The sequence below is a fragment of the Coptis chinensis genome, chromosome 4 (assembly GCF_015680905.1).
Source record: "Coptis chinensis isolate HL-2020 chromosome 4, ASM1568090v1, whole genome shotgun sequence".
NCBI classification, from domain to species: domain Eukaryota; kingdom Viridiplantae; phylum Streptophyta; class Magnoliopsida; order Ranunculales; family Ranunculaceae; genus Coptis; species Coptis chinensis.
This window is the reverse complement of record NC_141459.1, coordinates 155,099-167,884: the sequence shown is the minus strand read 5'-3', so window position 1 is coordinate 167,884 and position 12,786 is coordinate 155,099. Positions and strand designations below refer to the sequence as shown.

General features: G+C 31.1%; 1 protein-coding gene and 1 long non-coding RNA gene across 3 annotated transcripts; one reads left to right on the top strand and one right to left on the bottom strand.

Moving 5' to 3' along the window:
* Positions 1-8,033: 8,033 nt before the first annotated feature.
* Positions 8,034-11,722, top strand: LOC147500891 (KTI12-like, chromatin associated protein). Of its 2 annotated transcripts, XM_086605896.1 has the most exons (9): positions 8,044-8,270; positions 8,362-8,465; positions 8,540-8,596; positions 9,321-9,406; positions 9,549-9,634; positions 10,274-10,389; positions 10,592-10,642; positions 10,732-10,820; positions 11,211-11,722. In XM_086605896.1, exons 1-9 carry the CDS (start codon positions 8,117-8,119, stop codon positions 11,374-11,376), a joined length of 909 nt encoding a protein of 302 aa, XP_086462022.1. In that variant the 5' UTR covers positions 8,044-8,116; the 3' UTR covers positions 11,377-11,722. The 2 variants fall into 2 exon arrangements, with proteins under 2 accessions (XP_086462023.1, XP_086462022.1); XM_086605897.1 differs by lacking the exon at positions 8,540-8,596 and having other exon boundaries at positions 8,034-8,270.
* LOC147500890 (uncharacterized) lies at positions 11,209-12,499 on the bottom strand. The gene is made up of 3 exons (XR_015221188.1): positions 12,159-12,499; positions 12,005-12,055; positions 11,209-11,876 (listed from the first exon to the last, which is right to left on the bottom strand). It is a non-coding gene; the product is annotated as an uncharacterized LOC147500890 (long non-coding RNA).
* Between the last annotated feature and the right edge of the window lie 287 nt (positions 12,500-12,786).

Here is a 12,786-nt window from a genome sequence, read left to right as displayed (position 1 = left end):
CTAGATGAAGATCTTGGCTTTGTAAAGAGGTAGAACATATGGAAGAATGCATTACAAAGTAGTTAGACCAACACGTATATTCTGAATTGATGGCAAACTTACATAGTGGAAGTTCGTTCGAGCTTATAGAAGTGCACACGACAGTATTTTACTAGAACAAGTTCTGGGTTAAGCTTAGTTTTTGTGAGTTTTTTATTTGTTTTCTTTTTATTTGTTTTTTTTTTGTAGTATATACTCTTCAAAAAAATGAAAATGTTGTTGGTTTTTTCTTTTTCTTTTTTTTATTATTATTATAGTTGTTTTTGTAGTATATACTCTTCAAAAAAATGAAAATGTTGGTGGTTTTTTATTTATTTATTTTTTTTTTAAGTTTTTTTCTAGTATATACTCTTCGATTAAAAGAAAATGTTATTGTTATTGTTGTTGTTTTTTTTTTTTAGTATACTCTCTTTGAATAAAAAATAATGATGGTTTTTTTTTTTGTTGTATATATATAATCTAAAAAAAAAGAAAATGTTGTTGTTGTTGTTTTTTAATTGAAAATTTTATTGAAAATGATAAAAGTTTTACAAATAATTAGGACAAGCGTGCAACAAGTCAGATGCGGTTCCATGTGTTTCCCAATAGTGGAAACTGTTTTGAGCTTATAGAAAAGTGCACACGACCAGTATTTTAGTAGAATAAGTTTGTTAGCTTAGTTTTTGTGAGTTTTTATTTGTTATATTTTTAATGGTTTTTTTGTAGTATATACTCTCAAAAAAAAATTAAAATGTTAGTTTTTTTGTATTGGTTTTTGTAGTATATACTCTTCAAAAAAATAAAAATGTTCTTTTTTTTTTTTTTTTTTTTTTTTTAGTATATACTCTTGAAAGTAAAAGAAAAATTATTATTGTTATTGTTTTTTTTTTTTGTAGTTTATAATCTTCAAATAAAAAAATGTTGTTGTTGTTTTTTGTTTTTAAGTGGAAATTTTATTGATAATGATAACGAAGTTTTACAAATAATTAGGACAAGCGTGCAACAAGTTGCCCATAACTTGCCAATCAAGTCCAAATTGATTTGCCAAGAGGCGGCAAATGCTCTCCTCCTAAATATAAACTCGTTACAACCCCAAATGCGCTAGATTTAGATTTTACTTCTCCCACCTCAAATCTAAATCTTTCTTTTGTAAAGACACACATTTCAACTAAAACAAACAAAATGGAAGATTTTAGTATTTTCAGTGATGATGTTCATGAAAAGATGGCATACATATTATATTAGTTTTTTTGCTTTGTAGAAAAGAAACAATACTTTGTCACTAAGAACTTATTCATGGAAGAATCATTACAAAAAGTTTGAGTCCAAAGACAACATGTCAAAAGGAAGATGAAAATATATCAAAGAAAACAAACAGATAATTGATAGCACAATCGAATGGGACAAACAACACTTTTACTTGGTATAGTGGAAAAGTTAATTTTTTCAAGAAGGGCTTTTAACGCTTATTTCTAGATGAAGATTTTTTTAAAGAGGTCGAACATATTTTTTAGAATAAGTTGTCGTTATGGTTTTTTTTTTTTTTTTGTGAGTTTTTATTTTTTTTTTTTTTTTTAATTGTTTTTTTGTAGTATATACTCTTCAAAAAAATGAAAATGTTGTTGGTTTTTTTTTTATTTATTTTTTATTATTATTATAGTTGTTTTTGTAGTATATACTCTTCAAAAAAATGAAAATGTTGTTGGTTTTTTTTTTTTTTTAATTTTTTTTCTAGTATATACTCTTCGAGTAAAAGAAAATGTTATTGTTATTGTTATTGTTTTGTTTTTTTTTTTTTTAGTATACTCTCTTTGAATAAAAGATAATGGTTTTTTTTTTGTAGTATATATAATCTTCAAAAAAAAAGAAAATGTTGTTGTTGTTGTTTTTTTAATTGGAAAATTTTATTGATAATGATAATGAGTTTTACAAATAATTGGGACAAGCGTGCAACAAGTCAGATGTAGCTTCCATGTGTTTCCCAATAGTGGAAACCTGTTTGGAGCTTATAGACAAGTGCACACGTATTCAGATTTTAGAATAAGTTATGTTAGCTTAGTTTTGTGAGTTTTTATTTGTTATATATTTTTAATGGTTTTTTGTAGTATATACTCTTCAAAAAAAATTAAAATGTTAGTTTTTTTTTGTATTGGTTTTTTTGTAGTATATACTCTTCAAAAAAAAAAAAAATGTTTTTTTTTTTTTTTTTTTATTTTTTTAGTATATACTCTTCGAAAGTAAAAGAAAAATTATTGTTATTTTTTTTTTATAGTTTTAATATTTTTGTTGTTGTTTTGTTGTTTTTTAAGTGGAAATTTTTTATAATCTTCAAATAAAATAAAATGTTGTTGTTGTTTTTTTTAAGTGGAAATTTTATTGATAATGATAACGAAGTTTTATCATAAAACAAATTAGTTAACAAATTGACAAGAAACAGTTGAAACCGAATCGGAAAGAAACAATGGGTTAGCTTTACAAGCTTCCCTGCAATCTTGAATTCTTTGCCGCTTCTCCCACCTCAAAAAATGCTTTCCTCCTAAACATCTACAGGCCAAGTGTTGATCTTCCCTCATTATAAAACAAATGCCCTCCAAAACATCACATAAAATAAACATGATCTCCATCCAATGAGATTGCCATGAATGTTAGATAAAGATATTTTGCTTTGTAAAAGAGGTAGAAAGACTTTGTCACTAAGTAAACTTATGGAAGAATAAAACTGCCTAAATTTTTCATTTCTTACTAGATGAAAGCTTTGTAAAAGAAAAGATATGATAATGCAAAAGATAAGACAAACAAACATAGGGAATTGCTAATGGGACATAAATGCGAACACTTTTTAGCACGGTCTTTAACGTTAGATTTCCTAGATGAAGATCTTTTGTAAAGAGGTAGAACATATGGAAGAATGCATTACAAAGTAGTTAGACCAACACGTATAGAAAACAATTGATGGCACAAACTTCAATAGTTTTACTTTTAGAGAATAAGTCAGATTTTACTAGAATAAGGATGAAGTTAGTTTTTTGTGAGTTTTTATTTGTTTTCTTTTTTAATGGTTTTTTAGTATATATACTCTTCAAAAAATGAAAATGTTGTTGGTTTTTTTTTTTTTTTTTTTTTATTATAGTTGTTTTTTGTAGTATATACTCTTCAAAAAAAAAAATGAAAATGTTGTTGGTTTTTTTTTTTTTTTTTTCTAGTATATTTTTTTGTTTTTAAAAAAAAAATTATTATTATTATTGTTATTTGTTGTTTTTTTTTTAGTATACTCTCTTTGAATAAAAGATAATGGTTTTTTTTTTGTAGTATATATAATCTTCAAAAAAAGAAAATGTTGTTGTTGTTGTTTTTTTTTAATTGGAAATTTTATTAAAAATGATAATGAGTTTTACAAATAATTGGGACAAGCGTGCAACAAGCTGTACGCTTCCATGTGTTTCCCAATAGTGGAAACTGTTTGGAGCTTATAGAAAAGTGCACACGACTGTATTTTAGTAGAATAAGTTATGTTAGCTTAGTTTTGTGAGTTTTTTATTTGTTATATTTTTAATGGTTTTTTTTTTTGTAGTATATACTCTTCAAAAAAATTAAAATGTTTTTTTTTTTTTGTATTGGTTTTTTTGTAGTATATACTCTTCAAAAAAATAAAAATGTTGCTGGTTTTTTTTTTTTTTTTTTTTTTTTTTTTTTAGTATATATACTCTTCGAGTAAAAGAAAATTATTATTGTTATTGTTGTTTTTTTTTTTTTGTAGTTTATAATCTTCAAATAAAAGAAAATGTTGTTGTTGTTGTTGTTGTTGTTTTTAAGTGGAAATTTTATTGATAATGATAACGAGTTTTACAAATAATTAGGACAAGCGTGCAACAAGCTGTGCCGCAAGTCCTTTCTGAACGGCAAATGCTCTCCTCCTAAATATAAAGTCGTTACAACCAACTGTCATAACGTTGCAGCCCATAACTTTCTACAATCACTTAAGGAGCTTATCAAATTGTTTTGCCAAGAACCAAAAGTGCTGAAACTGAACGGAAGGAAACAATGCTGGTTAGCTTTACAAGCTTCCTTGTGTTTCCCAATCTTCCCTGCCGCTACTCTTTAAGCTGCTTCTCCCACCTCAAAGACTCCATTCCCAATCCCTACCAACGGAGAGGCTCCAGTTACGTCAACACACACATGCCTCAACTCAAACCAACTGTAGACCAATACATCTACAGGCCGAAGTGTTGATCTTCCCTCATTCGGATCAGTAAAAAAATTCACGAAAACCTCCTTCTTCACTTGTACTCCAGCCCTCGAAAATGCATCACATAAAATATCCCTGACATGATCAAGTCAGTATTTGAAACCTGGAAAATGTATACAATGTGCTGTCAATGATACTCCGTGCAGAAATGTTCATGTAAAGATGTAAAAACTATTGCGTATATATTATACTAAGTTTTTAAGAACAAATCCTAATTCGAATACAAGTGTGAGATTTCTAGACAATTTTCATCATAGAAAAAGAAACAAGATATTTGGAAGGCTGTGAAGAAAACCTTCTATGATGACTCTGATGAAACTCGAATTTTTGAATTGAATACGAAGTGCTTTGAAACCTACATACTACATTGGATAATTAAAATGACACTACATATGGATTAGTAGAAGTTGGTATTACATACCACATTGGATAATTAAAAGGAAATCGGACATTAGATTCAAATACTTAACTGAGCTCAAAGAGTAATTAATGGAAAATCGAAAATTTTATACAAATGCAATAAACTAAACTTAAAAAGTAATTAACTATAAATCAATAACTGAGTGCAATTGCATTAAACTAACATCAGGTAATAACTAATGGAGAAATTATAAATTGGATACAAATCCTTAAAAAATATTTAATGGGAAATCGAAAACGGTATACAAATACATCAATCAAACCTTAGATAATAATTAATGGAAAACCATAAACTGGATGCAAATGCATTGAACTAAACTCAAAAAAATACTTAACTGTAAAATCAAAAATCGAATGCAACTGCATTGAACTAACCCCATAGAATAATTGGTGGGAAATCCGAAACTAAATGCAAATGTATTGAAATAACCTCAAAGAATAATTAACGGAAAATCTGAAATCGGATATAATTGCATCGAACTAACATCAAAGCATAAATAATCATAAACTATATACAGATGTATTAAACTAATCTTAAATAGTTATTAATGGAAAATTAGAAACTGGATCCAAATGCAATAAACTAATCTCAAAGACTAATTAACGAAATATTGAAAAATAGATGAAACTGCAATGAACTAAGCTAAATTAATAATTAACTGGAAATTATAAATTTGATGTAACGGCATTGAACTAACATCAAAAAATAATTAACAATAAATCGGAAACTTGATACAAATGCATTGAACTAACCTCAAAGAACAATTAACATAAAATCGGAAATTGGATGCAACTACATTAAACTAACATCAAAGAATAATTAACGGAAAACCAAAAATTGGATGCAACTGCATTAAACTAAAATAAAATATTAACTAACTGGAAATTATAAATTATATGCAAATACATTGAAATAACCTCAAAAAATAGTTAACTGGAAATCGGAAGTCGAATATAACTGCATCGCACTAACATCAAAGCATAAATATCCGCTTTTTTAACATTTTCACACGAGTAATTACGAGTAATTAAGAACCCAAAACGAAAGTGAGTTTATAAAAGCAGACTCTTACATGTATGCAAATTGTATAGAAATTATAAACTATCGAACTAACTTAGAAAAACAATTAACGAGAAATCAAAAACTGAATGCAGATGTATTGAACTAACCTTAAAGAGTAATTAACGGGAGATTGAAATATGGATGCAAATGCAATGAACTAATCTCAAATACTAATTAACGAAACATCGAAAACTGGATATAACTGTACTGAATTAATCTTACTGAATAACTAACGAAAAATCATAAAGTGGATGCAATTGCACTGAACTAACCTCAAATAATAATTAATGAGAAATTGAAAACTTGATGCAACTGCATTGAACTAACCTTAAAGAATAACTAATGAGAATTTGAAAACTGGATGCAACGTACTATATTAAACTAACCTCAAATAATAATTAATGAAAAATCATAAACTTGATGCAATTGCATTAATTGAACTAATAACCCTAAAACATATATTGTATTATATGTAGGGAAATAAATATTTCGACAAATATAGTTTTGCATTTTAAGTAGTGTTTATTGTAATTTTTTTATTGTGATTGAGAATGTCTTGCTATTCAAGTAGCTTCAATATTATCTTCGCCACATTGGGTATTATCACAAAACTCTAATCAAATTTCTATTGTTAAACCTAACAATAAAAAGAAGTCGATGAGTTTTATCAAGATTTGATGCTTCATTTTTATAGAGAGTGGTGCAAGAAATTAAATGAGTAATTAATATAATTATCATATCTCATAGCTATGTATAGTTGTTAATATTATTTAGAATAATTTAATATAACGACACCCATTCGTAGGACACGTTAATGTGATAAATCTTTTCAAGTGGGAGTAGTGTATTCTTTGAGGATATGAAAACAATCAATCTATTTTAGTGATTTGTACACATTAGTACGTAAGTTGAGCGGTGATGATTTACCGCTAAATCACTATAAATCTAATGAAACTATTATACAAGCTAGATCGAGTTTAAGATAATTTCATTTAAAAATTACGGATTAATATCCTAAACTACAAAGTGAAAGGCTATTTCAATTTGATCCCTTAGTTTCAAAGTACTTATGCACCATAATCGCTACTCATTAACGTATTTCGGTTTATTTCAAATAAAAATATATTTTTATTTGAAAATTTGCCGCTAAATCACCATAAATCTAATAAAACTATTATACAAGCTAGATCGAATTTAAGATAATTATATTTGAAAATTATAGATTAATATCTTAAACCACAAAGTGAATATGTTATTTCAATTTGATCCCTTAGTTTCAAAGTACATATGCACCATAATTGCTGCTCATTAACGTATTTCGGTTTATTTTCAATAAAAATATATTATGATTCGAAAATTTGTGTGAAATATTTTGTAAAGCCTTTTCAGCACACAAAATATTTAATAGATCCCGGACGTATGCCTGGGTCCAAAATCTAGTTGGTGTACTAAATTGCACATTTTAGTTGTATATATTTTCATAACATTGTATTTGGTGGTAGAGTATAAAGGAAATATTGTTGCTATTAAATTATGCGTGGTCGTGTAAAAGATATTTGACGGTCGATTAACTCGGCATTCATTGGTGGTCATGCATTCGAACCTCGTTATCCACACAAATTTGAGCCTATCACCTTATTAGTCGGTCACACAAAAATATTGGAAATGGAAAAAAAAAAAAAAAAAAAATATAAACACAGTAGTAATAAATATGAGAATACAAAGAAGTGTTAAATATGCAAATTGAGATTAAAAAAAAAAAAAAACTACATAAGAAAAAGTTGATGAAATAATTTGGGATAGTGAATTGTTCCTTAGAAAAGAACATCTCAATAGTCATCATTCAGGTTATATTGATTAAGGGGATAGCCATCATTCAGTTCATGTGTGACTCAATGTTTAACTTGGCATTAGTCCTATTCTAATTACTATTGTTATCTGTATTTCAACTTTTCAAGTGTAATAATGTATATATATGTACACTTGTTCATTGTACTCAAAACCCGAACTCATCTTAGTATGAGTCTTCAACAGAATTTGATACAACTAGAACGGCCGCGATATGGATCAGCTAATCAGGTGAATGCGGACAAAATTGTGTTTGGTTGGTTTCTATCTGTCCGTCCTCATCTCTTTTCTTCATCTCTCCCTTTCTTTTCATCTCTCTCCCTTTCCCTTTCCACGCACTCTCAATCTCCACTTCTCTCCCTCCGCTCACGCACCACTACTTAGTATACTAGTGGAAAACACTAGCGGTGGGCTTTCGGCCCGTTCGCTGATATATAAACTGGTGGCCCAAGACCCACAAGTAAGGCCCGCTTTAGTAGTAGTTTCAGTTTCACAGTTGTGCCTCCTTGTTCTCCAACCTCATGGCGTTAGTAGTAATCTCTGGCCAACCTTGTAGTGGAAAATCAACGGCTGCTATTTGTCTTGCCGAAGCTCTACGTGCTTCGGAACTCAATCCGACGGTCAGGATCATTGATGAATCTTCTTTTCATCTTGATCGAAATCAAAGCTACGCAGGTACACACTCATTCTATCTAACTAATAATTTTAAAGTTTGCCATAGTTTTTCTGATTTAATTACATACATACCCTCCCGTTTGTATTGTAGATAATACTGCAGAAAAGAATTTGAGGGGTGTGCTAAGATCTGAAGTTGATAGGTCCTTGTCAAAAGATAGCATTATTATAGTCGACTCCTTGAACAACATCAAGGTGAGTCGTAGTGGAAAGTTTTATATCTTGTTTGTTTTTTCATACGTGATGATCAAGCTAGTTTATATAATCAGGGGTACAGATATGAGTTATGGTGTCTTGCTCGTGCTGCTGGAATAAGATACTGTGTGGTAAGACACATTTAACTATCCAAGCAAACGATATTTCGTGCTGCTATATAATGTGTTTTAATAATTGTTTTCGAATGTTCATTGCCTGTGCAGTTAAATCGCTACTCGTTTGAAGAGCGAGTAGCGAGTAGGTGTAATCGGTCGGGGATTAATCAGGATTAATCGGACGATTTTTCATAACACTATATTTCTTTACAAATAATTATTAAATATATTTAACTTTGAAATACCAACATAATGAATCCAATTAAGAACCCAATCAATCAATAAACAATTAAAACACTCAATCAACTAAAATAAATATGATTAAAGTGTAGAACTTTACAGAATCGAAGGTTGGTCGAATCGGCGAAATGTCGAGTTCAATGTTTAACATTGAAATAGTTGAAATAGTGAACACAATTACTTGGCTAATCAGCTAATCGGGCCTAATCGGCCGAGTACTCGGGGAGTTTTTGAGCCCGATTGTGATCGGGGATTAAATTGTTAGTCGGGTCGGCTAAGCAGCGAGTACTCACTGATTTAATAGCCCAGTTAATTGACATATTTCACATGCATGCATATGTGATTTTCTATTGTTAACAGCAGGAGGAATAAAAATATGCAATGATGTTATGATTTATGAGTATCATGTGTTGGTTTAAGACGTAGTATACACTGTAAACAAATTCTTGTATATTCTATGCAATTCTGTTTTGCCATCAATTTTCTTTCACTTCTACAGATTTATTGTGATGTAAAGGAAGACCTTTGCAGGGAATGGAACAAGAAGCGTGGAGAAAATGGGGAGTCAACATATAATGATAAGATGTGAGTTCATGTTGCTCTATAGACACTATGTTTTCATTGTAAATGTTAGAGTTCTAAGCCGAGACATTCCATATTGTAAACCGACTGTTTTTCCTGTATAAATAGTATGGAAAATGATGCGTGGTTGCATTTGATTCAACAGATTTGAAGACTTGGTGAGGAGATTTGAAATTCCAGATAGGCGAAATAGGTGGGATTCTCCACTTTTTGAATTATGGCCATCTAAAGGTAACTTGCTTTAATAATTTTCTATTAATAAGTTGTGAATCTTGGATTTACTTGAAAATCAGCAACACAAAAGATTTTAGATTCATTAATGTGCTAGAGGCTTCATAGTTATAATGTTCTAGAGGACTTGCAATCATATCTGGCTTCTTCTCATTTTTATCTGCCAGTTTGGGCATCAGGTCTCATTTTTGAGAAAAGATATAGATGTAGATAGAGTTTATTGGTACATAAGATTCATGTTGGTGATCCCTTTGCTTACTATAAAGTGAATATGGGGTTGAATTCTGGTCCAGAAGTAGATGCCATGGTCTCTTACCTGAAGAGTGGAAGCGGACTTTCTCCAAAACATCAAATTTGTCGTTTGATCATGGGGTTTCTTCCACGGCATGATATTGTGTTTGGAATTCAAATATTTATTACTACTTTGTTCTGAGAGCCACAGAATTCTGTGAGATGGTCAGCAATTACTTTTGTGATAATAATAGTTAGGAAGTTCTACATGGGAGAACAAAGTAGCCTTCCTAATCTGAAGGATGTTACTCCTTGAATACTTTCGTCTACAAGTTTCTCATAGAGGTTAAATGTATTGTTATAAAATGATTCTATTTATCATGTGGCATATTTTGGTTGCTATATCAGATGAAGTACAGCAGTCCTCTGCCGCCATTGTCGATGCTGTGTCATATATGACGAAAAAGGTGGACTCAAAATCACGAGACGTTAAAGTCCTCCAGCCAACCATTGCCACTCAGAATGTAATATGGCGAACTCGAAGTTGCTTTGTTTATTTCCTTTTATTTTTCTTTATTTTTCTCCAAGTTTTGCAAGTAGGCTTTGTTTTTTTGGTTCATGTACCTAGTCAGTGGACCTCTATGTTTGGTCGTTCACTGTTCTTGTTTCCTTCATGCTATTGTACTCCACGTCAATTCTACATTTCTAACAAAAAGGTGTGTTCAGGCACGCATGACGGAGGCAAATTCTCTTTATGTGATGGACCGAGCAACACAGGTAAGTACAGGCTAGCAAAGTAAATAACATTGTTTTCCTTTTAATTAGTTAATGATTTGAAATGCCCTTTTTTTAATATATATTTGCAGGAGGTGGTCAATGCAATTGTGGAAGCACAATCTCAGGCACTTGGAGGACCTGTGAATGGGATTTCTCTTGATGAGAAAATGATAACAATATCCTCAAATACTTTACGTTTCAATTGTTTCTTCGTTTTAGCTGATATTAGGAAATAGGTTTGTAGGGATACTTACAACTTGCATGTTTATATGCATGTGTGTTATCTATGAGTTTCTAATGTCTATTGTCAAGGCTTTTGCATGCTAGCATGGTTCTTCTATTTTCTTTCTTTGTGCACCATTTAACCTAATGCTGTAAGTATATCTTCTGGTGAAGCATGGACTTGCATTTTAAATCAAATTTCCAGTTTAGCAATGACGGTTAATCCATTTTCTACATTACCCATTTATCCCTTTCAGTTGATCCTTAGTGCTATTTATAAAATTCAAAGTTATCATACATGCGTATATGTGGTTTATTAGTTGTGAAGACCTTGATCAGCCTACATTAACATCGAGAGACCAGTCAGCCTGCCAGAGCTTCGAAGCCTGCGACGAACATTCATAAAATTGACAGGGCAGTCCAGCTTGAGTGGTCCACCACCTCCTTCGGATGCAAATGGTGTGAAAAGAATGTTTGTGGACTACTTAAACAGGGAACTGGGAACTGTGTGATTGGCGTGTATTACCTGATCATTCCCGTTCTCCGTATTGAAGTTGCAAGAAGTCCCAGTTCAAGACATATGAAGGGGTTCTTATTCGATAGACAACTTCGGGTTTCTCTGTCTCAAATGCCAATTCTATTAAGGTCAGGTACGGTCTATTGTGTGGCGCCTCATTCATCAGATAATGTGGACATAAACCTCAAGCAGGAGTACTTGTACACCGTTAAGGGTTTTTAAATTTGTGTATCATTTGGCGACAGTGTGTATTCCATCAATTGCAGTTTGAATAGTTGAAAGTTCATGGTGTAACATATGGAGAATTCATAAAGCTCGATTATTGCATTAGTTCATTTAATACGTTCCCTTAGATACCTTAATGTTTTACATATAGTATACAATGAAGATAATTAGGAATCTACTCATCCATTTTATTCAATATGCGTTGAAGAAATCGCTTCAATCCAAGTTCAGCGGCCAATCCGGACAGTTCTTTAACCATTGAAGCCCCTCCTGAAAAGCCAATGTAATTAAAAATGATTCCACATCTAACGAACAATTGAAGAAGACAGTAGTTTTTATGAGTTACTAGCTATTATCAGAACTCAAGGGAAATTTAAGGGAAGTAGTTTCTTTCCTACCATTCGTACGATTCCCAGAGAACGGATCAATTGTCACGTAGAAATTTGCTTCTGAAAGAAAGTGAGCATTATATTGATACAGATTTTTTTTGGTAAATCATAACACGATGAAGAAGTAGCTAGCTAGATATTGATGTTGCATGCCTAACCATACCGCTAAAAACACACCGACTATAGTTGTTGTTGCTGTTGTTGTTGCTGTTACTGTTGTTGATGTTAATGTTGTTGTTGTCGCTGTTGGTGGTGGTGTGGATGCTGGTATGGGTATCCATGTCAAACAATTCTGTATTTTTTTTTTTGTTCTTGTTCTGGCCTGTTCGTGTTCTTGTTCTTTTTACTGCTGTTTCTGCTGGTGTTATTGTTGTTTTTGTTCCCATAGTTACTTCTCTTATAGTTGTATATATGCTTGGTTAATTAACAGTGAGAATCAAGATACTAGTTCCATCTTTAAGAAATAGCAACACATATCTTTCAAGGAAGTGAATGAGTGGATTGGTTAAATTATGTCGACTTGCAATATACCTTTCGTAGTAGCTCATATTGTTGCCTAGCATCAGGACATCAGGTTATATCGATATATATTTACTAGGGGTGAACTTGGGTCGGGTTAGCCCAAGTCCGATAGGCTATAACCCAATTTTTGTTGGTCCTGCCTGGGCTAACATTTCAAATCCATGGTTAGGACTTGGTGTTGTAAAATCAAAACCGACTCAGTTTTGGGTTGGGTTCGGATTAGAATATCAAATAACCGAAAAACCCGAGCCCGACTGCATTTATGTACG